At 38.0% G+C, this 20,188-nt stretch overlaps 2 protein-coding genes across 2 annotated transcripts; one reads left to right on the forward strand and one right to left on the reverse strand.

Moving 5' to 3' along the window:
* The first annotated feature begins 4,828 nt into the window (after window positions 1-4,828).
* gtf3aa (general transcription factor IIIAa) lies at window positions 4,829-11,449 on the forward strand. Its single transcript, XM_051894817.1, has 9 exons — window positions 4,829-5,035; window positions 5,266-5,366; window positions 5,441-5,537; window positions 6,029-6,117; window positions 6,282-6,355; window positions 6,997-7,077; window positions 7,153-7,382; window positions 10,362-10,409; window positions 10,543-11,449. Exons 1-9 carry the CDS (start codon window positions 4,913-4,915, stop codon window positions 10,885-10,887), a joined length of 1,188 nt encoding a protein of 395 aa, XP_051750777.1. The 5' UTR covers window positions 4,829-4,912; the 3' UTR covers window positions 10,888-11,449.
* mtif3 (mitochondrial translational initiation factor 3) lies at window positions 11,003-14,987 on the reverse strand. Its single transcript, XM_051894818.1, has 4 exons — window positions 14,788-14,987; window positions 13,824-14,299; window positions 13,587-13,735; window positions 11,003-11,256 (listed from the first exon to the last, which is right to left on the reverse strand). Exons 2-4 carry the CDS (start codon window positions 14,296-14,298, stop codon window positions 11,020-11,022), a joined length of 861 nt encoding a protein of 286 aa, XP_051750778.1. The 5' UTR covers window position 14,299; window positions 14,788-14,987; the 3' UTR covers window positions 11,003-11,019.
* Window positions 14,988-20,188: the final 5,201 nt, after the last annotated feature.

Below are 20,188 nucleotides of genomic sequence, written 5' to 3' on the forward strand. Positions count from 1 at the left end.
TGGTTGTTTATATAAAATTACACCAAGTGGGGTTTTTTTATTCCCTCGGGTATTTCCATATTTTAATATTGCAATAATTTGTTCTTGGAAGCTCTTCGCCATTTCACTCAGTTCACTTCACTCAGTTAAGGACTAAATATATGGTTATTAAAATGACACAAGAAGAGGTCAGGAAATGAATTCTGGATATTCCCTATTGAAGATCTTGCTGATTTGAGACCTAAAACGTAGCGTTGTTTGAACACAATGGTGGGGGATTACAACCTTTTAATGATTCAAACCCACTGTCGGGTGCATTGTAGGGCTCATGAATGGGATAAGTTAACAGACCACAATAGTGGCATTAGTGCTAAACTTTTTCACAATTCCAGAAATGTCACATACTTCACATATTTTTGGTGTTGTACATCTGGATATGACGGAATGACATTTTATGAACGTCTTTGAATAGAGTTTCGCCTTTTGCAAGCATAGTTTTTACCTGTCAGCTGTGTTCAAATTCGATTTTATTTCTTTGTCCTTCTCACATTAAAAAAAAAGAAAAAGTATTTGTTCATTAAATGTCTTAAAAGAACATCTGTTATTCCTGATCATCAGAGGAGAATTAAATTATACAAATTCAAATAAGCGACTCTAAATCTTGCGATTTAGATTGGATGATGCGGTCATCCGCAGTATAATTGATTTAAAGCTGAGCATTATTGTGATGAAAGGTTAGCACAACATAATACATGGCAAAGTGAAAAGCAGTCTGGTGAGCGGATGCATCCCTTTCTTACATTGTTTTGTTTACTGTCTGCATCACACACACAGAGCACCTGGTGGTCTGTTTTTTCCCGAGAACATTCTTTCTCACACTCTGACTCTGTTGTTTTCAAGTATTTGAAATTGTTTTTTGGTGGAATTAAAAACCCACAGCCTCAAAAGCCCTTGCCCCGTTTCCATATGGCTCAGAAAAGTTCCCATAGCGATCTCCCACTGGCCCTGCTTATTTGCGATAGTGGTTGAAGTGCAGCATGCTGCCATGCAAAGTTCATTAAATCACTGTTTAACCACTCAGCTTAATCCCAATACCAATACAACAGTACAATCCAGAAAGACAAGAGAGAGAAAGACAGAAGAAGAGGGCTTAAAGACTTGACGGATCAGATCTGACATTTTGTTTTCCCACCGTTGCCAGGGAGTGCAAGGAATCTTGCTTCTGTGCACTGCTCTTGAGGAAAAACACATAGGGATGTGGGACATGTCCTCCCATCCACCCCATGAAATTCCTTGTCAGTCTAGGACTGTCCTTGATTGTGGCCATCTGCCAGTGAATTCAGCAGGGCATCGATTTTATAGAGCTCATCCTATTGTACTGTTCTTGTATTAAGTTTGCATTAAGGTTGAACTCGGGTGCAGGAACAATTCACAGATAAAGCTAGTCCTGTGTTTTTGGAAGCGCCGCCCCCTCTCTATCCGATCCACACACAGCAGCTCCTACTGTAGGGGACGTCTTCACCAGCGGGGAGTCAAAAAGGGTCTCATGGAATGCCTGTCCTCTGTTTTGTTTAGTTTTGTTTATACATTGACAATGTGTAATAGCGCCTAACTGTGGGGAGTTGGGGAGGGTGGGATGTTGTGAGATGGTGTTAAGAAAAGAAAAAAAGCAGTGGTACGTGCCAAGTGCCGATTGTCTCCTCGTAATAGGCATCAAAAGACCAACTTCTGTGTGTTACCATACAGGTGAACTCACTCCTGGGAAAGTAGGGTTTTTCTCAGCCTCCGCAGAGAGCCAGCGTCGCTCTTTTCTCTCTCAGCAGTAACGGGATTAGTCGTGCCATTGCTCTCCCGGCTTTCACGCCACTGTCTACTTCCCATCTTCCACTAATGTGATTATCCCAGCCCCTGTGGTCCAAGCAGAAGGACGAGGGACTCCTCTTCAGTTGCACATTCACGGTGCCTCACAGAACCCCCCCTCCAGTAACACCACCCAAATTCTCTAGTGGTGGTGGTGTTAATGATGGAGACCTGTTGGGCACAATTCAGATGCCATCTTAGTTTGAGGAAGAGATGGTAGCAAAAGACATATATGCCTCCATGCCTTGAGAATCACTATATCTCAACAACTATTACCCTTACTGTGCAGTCCAAAGAGTGGTACATTACCAATGACCTCCTACTACCAACTACATTATTTCACATCCATGTGGTTCATGTCAAGTTAAATTAAATTCAACTTTATTGTCAATGCGCAGAGAACAAGTACAGAGATATGTGTCTGTAGATGTGGCCATATGTTTACATACACCTTGCAGAATTTGAGGGATCATATGAGGGATCATAAAATTGCTTGTTTTTTTAGTACTCTCATGAATAAGCTATTTAACATGACACATTTACATATAGTACACAAGACAAAATAACTGAATTTCAATCTCAACAACCTAAATATTTTTTGGCATGCTAATGGAAATTACGATGGTAATGTAGGCTATTTGGTCTTTGCGGACTTTATCTGCTATGCATGCTGCTGCTGCTGCTTCAGGGCAAGTATGGACTTGCTACTGCTAATAGATACACAGACATGCTGCTGTGAGCATGTAAAGCTGCGTCTCCACAGCAGGAACTTTGCCCAGGAACTAGGGACCTTGGGGTGGTACTCTGTGTGTTTCAACCACAGGAACCAGGGTCTAAATGAAGTTCTGGGTAAAAATTTTCCCCTCAGGAAGTCCCTGCTCACGAGGTAGTACTTTTTCAAAGTTCAGGAACTTTCGGGGGTGAGACTTGGGGCGCAGAACATGCTGATTGGTTGAGTTCATGCAGCATTTTGATTGGTTGACTCCACGCAGCAGTTTATTTCAACCACAATTTTTAAAAGTCTGTTGTGGTGCGTGCAGTAAGAGTTGTTTGCTATTTGAATCAACAATGGAGTTTAAGAAATATGACCGATGGACCGACAATGAGGTTCAGGCTTTATTAAGCTTATATGCGGAGGACAAAATCCAGCGGGAACTGGAAAGTGACGCGGAGTCCTACATCAACAGACTAATTTGCCTAATATTCATGGTACTTTAGACTGTGATGGAAACGCAGACAGCAACAGGTCTGGGGGGAAAAGCTCCAGGGAAAAAAGTTCCTGAGACAAATTGTTCCGGGTAATTTAGGTGGCTTTAGATATGCGGCTGCTGCTGCATGAATAGGCATACATAAATCCCAGGTGACAGGTGGAGCTGGGGGAGGTGGAGGATTTCTATTAGTGTGCTGCAGGATCAGCTTACTGTGAACACTTAACCTATTTAAATGTTGAGCAAGCAAGCTCACTGGCGGCAGAATCAGCAGAGGCCAATCAGCTTGGGGTTGTGCTGTAAGTTATGTGATTGCTAGCAGATTGCTAGTACAGGACCTATCAGCCTGTGCCATCTAGAGTTTCATGACTGAACTAGATATTTACACAAATGACCCAGTTCAAAAGTTTACATACGCTTGATTCTAAATACTGTGTCATTACCTGGATGATCAATAACTGTTTTTATGTTTTGTGAATCCCTTGTTTGTCCTGAGGACATCTGAGGATTTTGGACATTCAGAAGAGTGAGTGCTGATATGTTTGTCTCTGTAGAGGGTGAACATGATTTCACCAAGTATGTTCCTGGATCAACATCTTTGCCTTGGCTCCCTTGGCTCCACCAGATACCATCATCCTTGCGGCTCCACCGAGCTCCCTCATCCCTCTGGCTCCGCCTTGGTCAGACATGATTCTGCCTGCGCCACGGACTTACAAGCCATCCACTGCCCTCCGTCTCTTTCAGCTCCGTCTGACTCTGACTTCCCTAAGGCTGCGCCTCAGTCCTCAGGCACCCTGGCTCCACCTTGGATGATAACTATAGTAACCATGGATCTCAGAAGCATACAAAAATACATAGGCTATAGGTCCATATGTATGCACAATGAAATTAAACGATCACAATCTCGTTTCAAACACACACGCAATCTTATTCCTGAAGCGGTCATATAGCTGTATGTGTGTAAAAGCTTCACTACACAGTATTTCTATTTCTGTGTTCCAAACATCAAATAATATTGACGAAAGTATTGGAATAAAAGTTTATAGCCCAGATATAACTCTGATGTTGCGGCAGCGATCAAAATGAGTAAATGGCATTTGAAATGTTACGCTTCAAATAAAGATTGCATCTATTACATTGTTGTGCCAGTAGGTGGCGACCAGTCACTGTTAAAATGTATTTGATGTATAGCACTGAATCATCCAAGATATTCATACAAAAACTCCGGACGAAACAAGTTTTCATTTAGTAACTTCAAACGATTTTTTTTACATAATGAATTCATTTAAATTAATAAATATTTTTAATAGACTTACTTATAACATTAAATAGAAATTTTTGTCAGAACCTCAAGAAAATTAGGCTACATGTTATTTTGTTTAGTTGTCTCAAGCTTTGTTTTCAGAATGAGCGAGAATAAACAAAAATTAAGCTTAAAAGAATACATAATGTATCTGGCATCCAACTTCATTTTAGTAGCGTTTCTAATATTAAAATGTACAATCTTACAGACTAGTCTTTATGTACATTAACAAGGATATGGGACAATTATGCATTATAATAATAATGCATTGTAATTCAGGATTCTGAAATGTTTTCTTATTTTAAAGATGTGGCGCTTATCACCCATTGTGCTAAGTTCCGCAAACCACTTTAGATATGCCCCTCTAGCCATAGCCCTTCTTTTGGTACATTCCGCGGTCCATGATAGTAACCGTTCTTTTTTTACGCATGTTTCTATGCTTTTGGTCTCACTGGCGTTCCGTACTGGATGTCTCATGGTAGTGTTGACGTTTGTTGTGACGTCAGACGTCTCGTTGACGGTCAAAATGAAGGCGCACACGTGCTAGCTTATAGCTGAACATATGACAATGCATGAAAATAATAATAATCCCAGCGCAACATTTATTTGTTCCTTTCCTGACTGTCAAGCGTCATATAACAAAGAATGGAAACTAGAAGCGCATCTCTGCAAACACACAGGGGAGGTAAGTTATGCGCAGGGCCAACATGTGAGTAAAGATTGCGTGAATAAATCCTATGTAAATAAAACGGAAGCGTCCTGAGGTACAAAGCGTTTGCGCGTGTGAAAGCTGTTTTAAACTGGATTTATGTCAATTAATTTAAACGGTATGGCATTTGTCAACAGTTCAGACGAAGTCGATTTGTCAACACGACTCTAAGCAGTTTAATGTGAACGATACATTTTCTTTTGCAGAGGCCCTTTAAGTGCGAGTATAACGGCTGCAGCAAATCTTTCTGCACGAAATATCACCTTGCTCGTCACACGCTGACACATACCGGCGACAGACCTTACATGTATGTAAGTTTTATTAAGCCTAAGTTTAACAGGATGGCAAGCTGTCATTTACTCTTGTAATGTATGTTAACAGATGCACGGAGGACGGATGCGAAGAAGGATTCACCACAAACACCAACTTGAAGAAACATATTTCACGTATTCACAGACATGAGACCAAACAGTACATAGTAAGTAAAAATAAACACAAAGTAACATGGTATTCTTTAAAGACTAAATAAGATGTCTACAAGAAAAGAAAATCAGTTTTGAATTTGTGTTGTTGGCTTGAAATCACACATCTTAAAGGGATGGTTCATCCAAAAATGAAAATTCTGTCATTGTTTACTCATCCTCAAGTTATTAAAAAAACCTGTATGAATTTCTTTCCTCTACTGAACACCAAAGAAGACATTTTGAAGAATGTCAGTAACCAAACAGTTGATGGGCCCCATTGACTTCCATAGTATTTTTTTTTCCCATACTATGGAAGTCAATCAACTGTTTGATATTCTTCATAATATCATCTTTTGTGTTCAGCAGAGTAAAGAAATTCATACAGGTTTGGAACAACTTGAGGACGAGTAAATGATAGAATTTTCATTTTTGGGTGAACTATCCCTTTAAGAGTATGTTATATATGTAAATTTGTGTTGTTGTCTAAATAGTTATGTTTTTTTAGTGCACATTTGAAGGATGTGGCAAAGCATTCAAAAAGAATAACCAACTGAAAACCCATGAGTGTTCACACACCCAGCTGCTACCGTTATTGTAAGACCTTTTCCACTGGTTTATCTTATGTCTCCTTGATTTTTGGTCATTAATTGAAGTCTTTCTCAGTAAACTAACATAATATAACACTTGAATTTGAACTAAGTGTGTCTGATTCCTTTCATTTGCTGTTGTGTACATCCTGCAATGTCTCTGATCATCAGGTGCTCACATGAAGGCTGCGGGAGACGTTTTTCACAGCGTGGTCACCTGAAGCGCCATGAGAAGGTACACAAGGGTATGTTCTCTGCTCGTTCTGCTGTTCATAAAGGAATAGTTCAGTGGTTAATTCCAAACCTGTGTGACAACACAAGATGAATTTTTGAAGAATACCCTGGTCTCTCCAGAAAAAAAAACATTAACCTAGTCCACAACTCGTGTGATATTTTAAAGTAAGAGCAAGCTGTTTTTAACTTGAATGTCATTCACTTCCACTTATTTTAGCTCTGCAAAGGCAGTCTGTTTTGCTGTGTGATATTGCAAACTGGACTGGTGTTTGTTATATTATTTGAATTTATTATAGTAATAATAAACACTGGTTTGTAGCACAAATAGGTTCACTATTTACTGCACTTTGTTTTTCTTCTAGTTATTTAACTATTGTGGCTAAAGAATTGGAAATCTCGTACATTCACTGGAAATAGCTTATCTCTGCAGTGCAAAATAAAGTGTACAGTGTCCTGTTCCCCAATAGGCAGTAGCTTTGAGATGAACCAATCGAAATTCAGGTTTGGTGCTCTTGTAAAAATGTCAGTATATTTGAATGAAACACAAAGTTAGGGTGCTTTTTGTGGCCCTTTAAGTCATTAGATGTGCATCACCTTATCTTTCATGTGATAAATCCCTTCACACTGTCTTTGTCAAAATGCTAATTTTCAGGCTATTCTTGCACGGCTGAGGGCTGCTCATTTGTGGCAAAGACCTGGACAGAGATGACAAACCACAACAAAGTTCATATAGGTAAGCCTAATAGCCTAACAATAGTTTGTGACCTCATAGAAAGTTACAAAATATAACTTGTGTGTGTGTGTTCAGTCAGGGTACAGTGTGATCAGTGTAAGAAAACATTCAGGGATAGCTGGTTCCTGAAACAGCATCAACATGTCCACTCTAAAGAGCGCGTGGTGTTCCACTGCCCCAGAGATGGATGTACCCGCTCATACACCACAGCGTTCAACCTGCAAAGCCACATCCTGTCCTTCCATGAAGAGCAGCGCTCCTTCATCTGTACTCATCCTGGCTGTGAAAAGTCCTTTTCCATGAAGGTAACAGTGCTTTCCTATCGTCCGCCTCACTAACTAAAATCCAAGGATTTGTTTAACACAACATATTGCTGATAGAATTGCTAATTATTGATATTATATGCAAATAAATTAGGTGTCACAACCAGGGCTTAAGGGCACAACATGTAAAGCCCGGAACACGCCAAGCCGATGGTCGGCCATCAGGCAGTTTTTTGTTCGTCGGCTGACTAAGTTTTCTCAGTGTGTTCCGCACCGTCGGCTGAAGTTGGTCCTCGTCGGCTTTTTTTTTTTGGCCAATTCGACATGTTGAATCGGCGTCGGAACTTGTCGGTCAGTCGGGCCATCTGATCATTCTGATTGGCTGTTCAGCTACTGCCACCTGCTGGTACGGAAAGGCATTTCTTCTTACGCAGGCGCAGAACGGACGTGCTACTTGGCCGTCGGGTGTCGAGCGTCGGTTTGGTGTGTCAGGGCAACCTTGGACCCAGACGCTGCAGACGTGAGCCAACCCCACAGTCTGCTTTCGTCGCCACTAGTTCGTCGGCATCAGTTTGGTGTGTTCCGGGCTTAAGATTTTTGCATTAAAATATCCAAAAACCACTAGCACACAGGCTACGTTTACATGCAACCAAATAATCCGTAATCGGATTGACCGCTCAATCGGACTGAAAAACCTTTGTGTAAACACCTGAATTGAGACTTTGTTTCAGACTCTCATCCACGGACAACTGGTTTTGGGCACGGGAAAGGGCATTTTTACTGCTTTATTGTTTTTACAGTGGTAATTAGGACCTGAAATAAATATCAAGTCCGTTATTTAATACAAATAAAAGTAGCAATGTAGGAGAATGGATATTATGCACACACAGTGGCAAAACTCTGTATATTCGTACAGTGTGCGCATGTCAAAAGATTAAATCTGATTTAAAGCTTGTGACATAAAAAACGCACATCAACCCAATCACTTTATTTAGCATTCATGTAAACACTGTTTGGATTCATCAAAAAAGTGTGCATGTAAACATAGCTAGTGTTATATATTTTGTTTGCTTGTGCATTTGCATTATCCCAAATGTTTCCAACAATGTTTAAATCCAGAGAAATTTGCAATTTTAACCAGTGTAACGTTCCTCCTCAGTGGCGTCATGTCTGCGTTATCCTCGGTTTCCACTTTTACTGCCATAGAAACTATGGCAACACAGTGAGTCTCATAAAAAAAATGCGAAAGTAGTAGTTCTAACGTCTAGCATGCCATTCTGTTGTCGTTTCGCACAGTCGTCATGGACCACAAATATTTGTTATAATTTGCAGCAGGTTCTGTCGCCATAGATAACTCCAAGAAGCGTAAATGTATGGGTGAATAAAATGACCCAAGAAGAGTTTTGGACAAGAGGAGAAATAAAATGAGGATCAATACTAACTCTGTTTAACAAGTCAGGTGAATAATTCTATGGCAGTGTAATTAAATACAGTGTGATATACATGAATAGTAAGTCAGCCTTTTTGCAAGTACTTTCAAATGCACTTTTAGTATAATTGTTTTGAACTCGTAAAACTGCGCTGTGTTACCCCACCAAATAAAGTGACATGTATGAGTAGTTTTTAGCATTAAACATTGTTTAATTCATTAGAAATAAAATCATGGTAATAAAAACTGGTTCTTTGAATGAGTACAGCGTTTTCTTTACTCAAAAAACACAATGTTTGTGATGGCTAGTGTTTTATGTATTTGAGGAGCAGAGAGGTCTTAATCTGGTATATGCCGTGTAGTCATAGCCTATACAGCCTGTGCGTAACACTTCATCTTTTGTAACACAAGATTTTAGCCAAATTTAGCTGACAGGAAAAACGGAGCGCCCACATAGCTACAATAAACTTTGCAACCTGTGAGGTGAGGCCTTTCTAATGACTGACAGAACATTAATCTATGGTGACAAACCTCTGAACTCCATTTGAGCTTGATTTTGGTAAAATGTTAATAATATAGTGACACATGCAAGTGTCTGACCATACATAAAGCCACAATATTTTGACAACATGGTGTTTAATTATTTAAAAAAAATAATTTTTCCATTTCCTGAATAGTAGCAGTTCTACACTTACTTGCAATTTTTGCATTTTCACTTAAATGCAATGCTGTAATGGTTGGTGGCATATCCTCAGAAAAACTCCTGAGATCCAAAACTAATGCCAGCGCATTACTACAGTATGGCGACATGTGATGACTTGACAATTGAGCGTGGGCATTTCACTCACGTTGGATGCATCGTCACATTTGCATAGGCTGTGAATTCATGTTTGGTTGACTGCCAAATTCAAATATTAAACAGAACAATAAAAATAATGTTATTAAGCAGTTAAAGGGTTAGTTCACCCAAAAATGACATTTCAGTCATTAATTACTCACCGTCATGTTGTTCTACACCCGTAAGACCTTCATTCATCTTCAGAACATAAATTAAGATATTTTTGATAAAATCCGATGGCTCAGTGAGGCCTCCATTGACAGCAAGATAATTAACACTTTCAATGCCCAGAAAGCTACTAAAGATATATTTAAAGCAGTTCATGTGCTACAGTGGTTCAACCTTAATGTTATGAAGCGTCGAGAATACTTTTTGTGTGCCAAAAAAACCAAAATAACAACTTTATTCAACAATATCTAGTGATGGGCGATTTCAAAACACTGCTTCATGAAGCTTCAAAGCTTTACGAATCTTTTGTTTCGAATCAGAGGTTTGGAGCATGAAAGTCACGTGATTTCAGTAAATGAGGCTTCGTTACGTCATAAGTGTTTCGAAATTTCAATGGTTCACGTGACTTTGGCAGTTTGATTCACGGAAGACACATGGATTACTTGGACTATGTCAGTGAAGATCAATATATACTGTGTGTATATAATATATATAATATTCCAGCTTCATACATTCTTTATGAAATCAATGTACTGTAAGAACTTTCCTAAAATATGCCTTTTTTTTTTTTTTTTTTTTGCCACAGCAAAGTTTACAGCGCCATGGCGTGGTTCATGATCCTGAAAAGAAGCAGGTAACTACTTATTGATCACAAAACTGACTTTTTTTTTCTTTTGACTTGGTCTTTAGGTTGTAACTGACTGGTTGATGTGATATTTAGGGAAGCAAAAGGTGTTGAAAATAACTGCCCTCTTTGTCTCTTTCAGCTGAAGCCCCGCCCAAAACGTTCCCTGGCATCCCGTCTGAGTGGCCACAAACCAAAAAAGAAACGTCAAGCAAAAACTTCAAATTCAGATGAATCTTCAATTCCACATATTAGCCAGTCAGAGACTACCTCTAATCCTCAATTAATAGGTCAGCTGCAATCATTCAGCTCTGAAAGTTTTAAAACGCTAAACGCAGACATCCCAGAAACCCCCCAGAGTTTAAGAAGTTCTGATTTAGAGCCCATCAAATCTGAGTGTGCTGTCAGCAAATCAAAATCTATTTATTCTGAGCTCAACAACGCTGCAAATCCAGTGGTGCACCTTTTAGAACCCCTCTTATTGTAGAGTCCAGTGGTCAGCAGTCAAATTACAGTGAACCCAAATGTTTTAATTTCACCCCACAGGACACAATTTTTAAAGCAACTTTTTTTTTTTTTTAGAGACTTGTTCCAAAATATGCCACTGTTGCATAAATTTTTATTGTTGCTTTAAGTCTTTTGGCTCCTCTGTAGAGGAGGTATCAGGGGATGTTGGTGTCTCAAAATCAGGTTTTAAATTCTTGTTCGAAGTCTCTGCTTCCTTCTTCTGCAGTTCTTTAGCGGAGGCAAGCCGAAGGACGCACATGGCAGCACGACCCCCACGGACCACAGAGGGTTTTGATACAAAGCCAACAGGCACTGATATCCTCTCCACCATCTGAGTTAAGACTTTGTCCTGTTCAGGGGAAAAAAATGAAGAAAATCCTGAAATCTAGGTACCAGTGAATTGTACCTGTGTTTTTTGTACCTGTAATTTTCAAAGCATGTTAGGTTAATATTAAAAGCAAATGTAACTGTTTCATTGCTTGTGAATTTAAGTTTATACAATGAATTTATGTATAAATAAACTAATTATGTGTAAACTTGGATCACTACTGTTTCAAATCCCAATATTTCCAGTATTTAAGCACTGGCTGTGTCCTACTTTAAGGAATGTTCCAGGGTCAAATCAAGCTCTATTGACAACATCTGTGACATGTTAAAGCAAGCAAAAATCATGCAATTACAATGGAATTCTATGGCGCAAGACAATGTAATGGAACAAATGGTAAAATGCTCACATTTCTAGCCACAAGTCTCAACAACGTACTAGGGCTGGGCGGTATATCGAGTTTGTATATCGAGATATATTTTATAGACTGTAATTTTATGGCAATAAAATGGCAATTGCGGCAATACCGTTTAGAATCGTTATAAAGTAGTTTGACACAAGCGCATCTGAAAAATAGCGGAAGACACAGAGTGAGCTGCTGCGCGAAAAGAGCATAATGCAGTTTGTCCTAAACTTGTCTAAGATATAGTTAACGTATAGTTTAGTATTGCTTGCTAAACTCTGCTTGCCCGTAGTCATGCACTATGGAAATCACTACATTTTACAGGTATGTTCTCCATCTGTAAATGTTAGAAAGTCTTGCACACATTTTGCTGTCAGGAGTGGACGAGCCTCCACTAAACTTCACAATAAAATGGGAGTACCATAATTCTGACTAAAATATACATTTTGCTAAAATATTTGTTGTTTGACATTAAATGTGCCATATGTAGAATTTAAAACCTACAAGTAGGTGTATTTTTATGATAACAGTACCTGTAAAGTGATTTCAGTATCGGGGTAATCAAATGTAGGCTAATAGCCTATGATTACTAAGCTCAGATGAGTGAATGTGCGTTCCTCTTACTAGTTGACATTTAGTCTTTGCTTTTGTTTTCATTTTTAATTTAGTGATTTTAACTTCTGCTTTACTTTTGTTTTAGGGTATGTTTACATGGCAATGATGTACTAAAAATGGAAAAGTTTTTCCTTTGTGTTTTTCAAGTACAGACGACAATGTTGTCAAAACGATCCCCGTTCACACAGATTCATAAATTACTAAACACACTGTATTATGCATGCCAGGTCAGTAGATGGCGATGTCACTTAGTAAAGAAAAACTATGCACCTAGACTGAGCACGTAATGCGCATGACGTCGCAGTTTTCAGAAATGTGCGTTTTTGTAGTTTACACAGAGATAACGGTGTCGTTTTCAAAAACTTGTATTTTCAGGCCCCTAAAAGGCCGTTGTCGTGTAAATAAATGGCCAAATTGCATAAAGTTTTCAGTTTTTAGTTGAAAATGGTGTCGTGTAAATGGCCCCTTTAGATTGTAATGTTGTTACAATGTTAGAATGTAATGTGATTTTTAACGCTGTTTTTTCACATAATATATAGCAAAGACTACATGGTTACATTCACTATATTTGTTTTCATACCCTTCAATATAAATATTGTTTGTAGGACAATATTGGGCAGGATGTGAAAAAATATTTTTGTTTTAAAAAAAATACATAATTTTTTTTAAAACCAAATAGAAAAAGTAGAAAATACAGAGATATAGCTACACTGTATATTGGCCATATTGCCCAGCCCTATAACATACTAGTATAACTAAATAATTAACTATACTAATTAACTAATATATTGCTGTACATCAGTTAGAACGGTAGTCTCACAGCTCAGATAACTCACGTTTTTGTATAGAAGAATTAATATAAGTGATATGAAACTATGAGCTGCATATTGTCTGATAACAGACAGCAGAGCACAGCAGGTATAAAGACACTTTCCAGGATCTTCACCGTCTCTGTTCTTCTGTAGTGGAACAAGCTGCCAAAACCTGGCGTATTGTTGTCGGCTCTTAAAAATTGCTCATGCTGTTCCTTATTTGTTAGTCACTTTGGATAAAAGCGTCTGCGAAATGTAGATATGATCTGCAACAGTCTGGTAACTTATCCTATAGACTTCCATCATAAGCATATTAGTGTTATTACTATATTTATAAGCTCAGGGACAAAATACTAGTCATAAAACTGGTCCTGAACCTGGAACATTTCTTTAACTCAAAACTTTCTTTGTGCGAACATTATTCACTTTAAACAACACAAGCATAGAAATGGGACGTGCATTTGAACAATGCACTGATTTACTAATCAAAGAAGTTAAAGGAAATATATAATCTGTTTCCATACCAGTGGTGCGCCACTGTCTGTTCCTGCTCGGATAGTGAGTCTGACGTGGTTCTTCTTTTCCAGCCAGCTGACAACCTGCCGCAGTTTAGTATCTAAATCGTGAAGGGAAATATCTGAGGAGAAATTGAGCTCCTTTGATTGGGTGGGCCCTGCAGGTACACCAAAAAGGTGCAAGGTTAGGTTTAACATAAAATTACTATTTCTTTAACACTATGCTAATGACTGAATGAAGCGCACCTTTCTTGGCTTTCTGTGCGTCTCTAAGTTTCATCTGCTCCTCGTGGATCTGTTTCCCTTTCATCAGTTTGTATAATGGAGGATCACAATTGTCATTTATGGCAACTAGCTTCAGCCCTGTTTGGTCCATCAGTCGTATCACTTCGGCACGGTGCATTGTACCCAAATCCTCACCATCCTCACCCAGTAGCTGTATATGACGCTGGCCAATCTTCCTACCAACGCTGCCAAAAGTGACCCGTGTTTTTGGGTCCAACTTTTTAGTCTCCTTCTGGGTATCTGTCACGTCTGTGCCCCCGCTCTCAGTGTCTGTGGAGAAGGACATACAGAGCCAGGACGGGACAGTATGGCAACACCATGCTGGCCTGAGGGTTGATGGTTTGGTTGCCAGTGATAAGCTGACCTGGCTGATGGTTCGACGAGGACTGCGGCTCAGTGCCTGACTCAAAACAAACCTCAGGAAACCCAGAGACATCCTAGAAGACAGTGTCATGGATGTTACATGGACATGTCTATAATGATGACTTAACTTAGCCCACCCAGGATTATAATGTCATTCAATCATTAACCATTCCGACTCATGGTGATTCTATGGGTCATCTATGAGAGAGACTGTCCATTAATTATTTTGCTTTTTCTTATCTTTATTTTTCCTTATATGGCTTGGGACTCACTCTCACACACACACATTCATACATATATACATACACACATTCACACCTACAGACAATTTACCGATAATGTCAATATATACCATTTAATAACAGCAAATGAGATGTGAAGACAATTGGAGAAACGAAGCAAACACTTATTCAAAATATACGATATATAAAACACACAATATTTACTCAAACCGAACAAAAAAGAAGCAGAGGTTGTCCCTACATTATGAAAGTTTTTTTGACAGATTATGGTCTGTTAGATTTGAACTTAGACAAACACCAAACTGACTGAAGCTACTTACACTAGAGTGGTACGGAACCGACGTCGAGGACGGAGTGAGTGGATCAGTATCAGTCAGGTAAAGATATCAAGACAAACATCTGTCATAAACACAAAATTTGCCCACGGAATAACTTTCAACTTGAAAGCCAAGTGACTTTTCTATATGATAAATGAATCTCGGCGCACATGTGTGACGTCACGCCAACGCGCCGCTGCTGTAAAGTATTTTAGGAGTCCTCTGGGAAAATAGATAAAGAGTACAGCATTGCTTAATAGAAAAATGAAGATATACTTCTCAATTGAAGATATAAAATGTAGCATGAATAAAGAAGAAACTTTGCATTTCCCGAATAAGAACGAAAAGTTGTTTAATTTGTTTTAAATAGGCTATTTAAAATTGTTATTGTATACCCACATGAAAAAATACTATAGTAATTTATAGTAAACATACTAGCATACTTAAGTGATAAACTGTAATAAATACTGTAGTACTTTAGTTTTTACTACAGTAAACTGTAGTGTATTGTGGTATAATATACCCTACAGTTGTAGAAAGCTTAGTACAGTATTGGGTAAAGTAATTTGTTTATATTACTATAGTTGTTATATTACCACAGCAACTATAGAATTACCACAACAAATTAATGCAAGTACTTTACTATAGTATGGTTCAAAAACACTAGTATTTACTATAAATTACTAGGCTATAGTATTTTTAGGCTACTTGTGTTGTGCAGTGCATTACACAGGTGGGCGTTTTCAATATGGCATTGTGGATGAAACTGGCATTTCAGTAAAGGAAAAAAGTGTAGCTTAATTAAAAGTTATGAGTTTCTTGTAGTTTTAACAAACCAGATAAAAATGTAATGTAAGGCAGAACTGTCGCTTTAGCCAAAAATGTTAATAATAATCTAACAATAATAATAATAACAGTTTATTTCAATTTTAACATGTTTATTTACTTTTTAACAAATAAATAAAGACTTTTTAAAGAGCTTTGAATAAAGAGACAGAGCTCAAAGGACACGTGGGTCAGTTTCTGTGCGCTCGTCTGTGCTTAACTCGAGTTGACACGATTTGACCCGGACCATAACGCTCATTGGTTCTCTTTATACTGCTCTCTTGCTACTTTTACAAACCTCCATTCGCTGAATCCGAACGTATCCACTATGTAAAAATAATATATATTTTGTCCTACATTTGTATTCTGTTCTATTCTGTAAAACAGCACTGCAGCTTTTAAAGTTGGAACACTACTGTTTTGTTGTTTGTTATTTATTGATTGATTATATAGTACCTCTTTTAAAAAAAAAATGTTTTGGGGGGGAAATGAATCCTCCTTTAATACCCACACACATAAGCTCTTTTTATATACTTACTCCTAAAAAGCAGACAAAAACTTTGTAAAGGCTTTCTAATATGTGTTTTAGACATTGTGGGAAAGGCAGCATGGGTTGACCCTGTGGCTTAGGCCTTGAAACAGTAAATCTAGAGATTTTACAGTCAGCTGAGCAGCAATAGATTAATTTGTTTAACGCTGATGGGTACAAAGAGCCTCTAATCTTTGCTGCTCTCAATGGCTTTAACCTTCGTGTCAGAGAGAAGCTGCTGTGTTTCTAAGGCTCCATTTCTCCCAGAATTCCTCTGTCACCTGCCCAACCGCAGGTGCAACAACAGATCCCTCCCATCAGAGAGCTGGGCACAGGAAGTGCAAAGAGGCTGAGGTCATAGGGCATTGCGGAGGCGGTTGTTATGTTACCATCAACAAGGTTTGAGTTTCAAAGAGCAGGCAGGACCAGAGAGAAAGGCGAAGAAAGAGTTTGAATTCATTTAAAAGGGAACAGTAGAATAGGACTATTCTTTTTCTTATTTTGTGGGGGGTTGGGTAACTGTGGACAGCTCTCCGAGAAAAAAAAAAAAAAAAGTCTTGAGAATTTTTTTAAAGTTGCATTTTATAATTGCATTGATTTATTTGGTAAGCTAATGCTTGCGTTTGATACATAGTTCTTTTTAACAAGTTAAAATTACTTTTAAAAGTTAGATTGACACCGAATTTAACAATGCCGCTCTTTATTACAGAGCTAAAGTGCATAATGATGAAGCTCCAGTCTATTCAGCAAATGAGACCTTAGATTAAAGAAGAACCGCAAATGTTTGGAGAAAGAACTTTGTTGCAAAGGAGATGGCTGACAAAAAAATGTGCCGTCTGCGAGCAGCAGGTGGATAATTGTACACGCTTGACTGCGCCTAGAGAAAGATGCGCTTGCAGAAAGAGCATTCATGAACAGGACTTGGGAGCTTCCTAGTTTACTAATTAGCACAAGGACACCAGTTCTTCTAACAGGCTCCCTGCATAGTGGCACACCTTTCAAACAAAAAGCATGTTACCATACAGAAGTTACACAGTATCTTCTTGAAGGGGAATCTTACTATCCTAAACAGTTCCTTCTTTTCAGCATCTCTCTATTTTTGGGCTATATGAGGGAGTCTTTGTTTGTTACTCATGGAGCATGTCTTTGTTTGACTATTAACAGTACTTTGAGTGACAGGTCTAAAGCTAAAGAGGCTAAGATATTTCTCTGGATACCTAGAAATTTGAACAAATTATAAACTGTCTTTTTTTTTTTTTACTAATCTACTTTAAAAGTTGATTGAACTATCAAAAGTAGAAAAGGTTGACATTAACTAAAAAAATAATTTTTAGGCAGTTTAGTATAAGCAACTTAAGATAGGGTGAATGCAGGTAAAGTGGGCCGTTTAAGTTTGATTGTACTGAGCTCAATGGGTTTACACTTTCAGAGCATGACAATGGTGTTTATTTAAAGAGACACTATTTCTTTAAATGATAAAATAGTTTTGGTTGATGCACAATGACACTGGTGGGTGTGGCCACACCTCAAAGGAGGACACCCTCGTGGTTAAAGGTAGAAAACCCTCTGACATAAGATTTTATTTTCTATTATAAGGTTGCTCACTAAATAGAAACAAATATTATTGTGACAGTTCCTATTTTGTTTGTTAGTACAGTTAACAGGACATAAAAAATGCAAAGAATAAAATGTTTAAAAATGTGTTAGTTTTCTTGTAAGGTGTTTGAATATTGCTGGCCCACTTTGACTGAATGTGTTTGATAAAGTGGGCCAGTGGGATTCAGGTAAAGTGGGCAACCTTTAACCTTCAGTATTTATATTCAAATTCATTAAATAAATTGACATTCACTGATTATTTCATAGCTGACATGTATAATCTACTTTTTAGAAAACAAAAGTGAGTGTGCCATTAGGAAATTCAAGTCAGAGATACAAGAAAGGAAAGAAAGAACATAAAAATAAGATGAGGCATTAAGTTCAATCTGTGGAGTGAAGAACGGATGAGAGGAGCAAAATGAAGATGCATAATATAAAGCTTTAAAATATTTCATCAATATTCTGATTTACGAATATTCTTATTTCATCAAATTTAGTGTCAACACAACATTATCAGTTGTTTTGAATTTTACACATGCTGACAATTTTTACTTATAGATTCACTGATTCACTATGGTAAGCCTATTATAAGTGTTTATATTTTAGAGACGTCGGGATGGTTTTCGCGGGAAATTGCGTACATGCGTCACTCGCCCGTGCATGTCTCGTCATATCCGTAAATAATGCAAAGTTGCTCCGTTTGACGCGTGTCTGGTGTGGGAGTGGCAGACACAACGAGCCATAAATGTTGACATGGAGCCAATAAATCTCGAATCACCCGTATTAAAAAAATAACTCCGAACAGAGAGGAGAGTCTGCTTGCAAAAAAAAAAAGAGGGCGCGACAGAGCTCGTAGTTAAACAAGGATCAACATCGGCTTTTCGGAGATGGCGAGAACTGAGGGATTTGAAATGCTGTAAAAAGCGAAGAGGAGATGGTGTTTTCATTACTCAACAGGTGAGTAAGGTGTTTTATTAAACAGATAATTTGCCATATGTAGCTCTCTAACAGAGTTCATTGTAAAGGGTCATTTCATTATGGTTGTTGTATGACTGTGCTGGAATTTATTTTCAAGTAAGTATCGTGTCTATTAATGGGTGAAGCTACAGTAATGTATTCAGCTAGTCAGCTTGAGAACCTTTCCATCTAAACTGATTAAATCTCTTAAGCCTAGAAGTGAATGATTTATAAGCAGTGGGATAATCATATTCATCCGCACAGTCACGCAGAGCCGAAGCACAACCAAACCAATATTCTTCCGCAAAACGCATGCAGTTTTGTTTTTTTAACCACTAGAGGGCCAGCGTACATAGTGTACCTATTAAACTTACAATGTCAAGTTTAGTGTTGAGAGGCCAATGAACTAACTGGCATGTTCAGTTTGATCTCTGAGATTCACTTGAATAATTTGTTTTTTGAAAGGATTGAGACTTATTATGACATAAATATTTGTTATTAAGAATCAGTGTTTTGTAAGTTACTCTAAAAAAGTAAATAATTACTAGCTACTAATTGCATCTTTGACAGTCTAATTACTATACTCTCTCTAAAAAGTATTGCATTACTTATTACTAATTACTTTCTAAATCCCATACCTCAACCAGTTGAACAAGACATGAAACTGCTCTTTTAATTCTTTCAAATAAATAATATCAAATTATTCTTCAACTGACCAAAGTATTTAAAGGGAGAATGTTACATTAAAAACATACATTTTAACATTAGACGTGTTAAATCCACTATTGTTTTAAATAGAATTGTTCTATAGTCTATACAGTTTTTAAAGAGTTAGTTCACAAAAAAATTTAATTTGTGTCATTAAAGGGTTAGTTTACCCAAAAATGAAAATAATGTCATTTATTACTCACCCTCATGTCGTTCCACACCCGTAAGACCTTCGTTCATCTTCAGAACACAAATTAATTTGATTTGATTCCAAAACACTGCTTCAGGAAGCTTCGGAGCGTTATGAATCAGCGTGTCGAACCATGATTCGGATCGCGTGTCAAACCGCAAAACTGCTGAAATCACGTGACTTTGGCGCTCCGAACCGCTGATTCGACACGCTGATTCATAATGCTCTGAAGCTTCATGAAGCAGTGTTTTGAAATCGGCCATCACTATATAAGTCGATATTTTGTTTTTTTGGCGCACCAAAAATATTCTCGTCGCTTTATAATATTAATATTGAACCACTGTACTCACATGAACTGATTTAAATATGTTTTTAGTACATTAATGGATCTTGAGAGAGGAAATGTCATTGCTGGCTATGCAGGCCTCACTGAGCCATCGGATTTCAACAAAAATAACTTAATTTGCATTCCGAAGATTAACGAAGGTCTTACGGGTGTGGAACGGCATGAGGGTGAGTAATAAATGACATTATTTTCATTTTTGGGTGAACTAACCCTTTAATTACTCACCCTCATGTTGTCCCAAACCCGTAAGATC

The sequence above is a fragment of the Ctenopharyngodon idella genome, chromosome 5, assembly GCF_019924925.1.
Source record: "Ctenopharyngodon idella isolate HZGC_01 chromosome 5, HZGC01, whole genome shotgun sequence".
Classification (NCBI taxonomy): domain Eukaryota; kingdom Metazoa; phylum Chordata; class Actinopteri; order Cypriniformes; family Xenocyprididae; genus Ctenopharyngodon; species Ctenopharyngodon idella.

Bases quoted from the DNA above. Each gene is read 5' to 3' on its own strand.
- gtf3aa (XM_051894817.1), top strand. From the start codon at position 4,913: ATGACAATGCATGAAAATAATAATAATCCCAGCGCAACATTTATTTGT. The intron at 5,538-6,028 runs GTAAGTAAAAAT...ATGTTTTTTTAG, and splicing joins ATGAGACCAAACAGTACATA to TGCACATTTGAAGGATGTGG. The intron at 6,356-6,996 runs GTATGTTCTCTG...GCTAATTTTCAG, and splicing joins CCATGAGAAGGTACACAAGG to GCTATTCTTGCACGGCTGAG.
- mtif3 (XM_051894818.1), bottom strand. From the start codon at position 14,298: ATGTCTCTGGGTTTCCTGAGGTTTGTTTTGAGTCAGGCACTGAGCCGC. The intron at 13,736-13,823 runs GTGCGCTTCATT...GTGTACCTGCAG, and splicing joins CGCACAGAAAGCCAAGAAAG to GGCCCACCCAATCAAAGGAG. The intron at 11,257-13,586 runs GTATGGAAACAG...TCCCCTGAACAG, and splicing joins CAGACAGTGGCGCACCACTG to GACAAAGTCTTAACTCAGAT.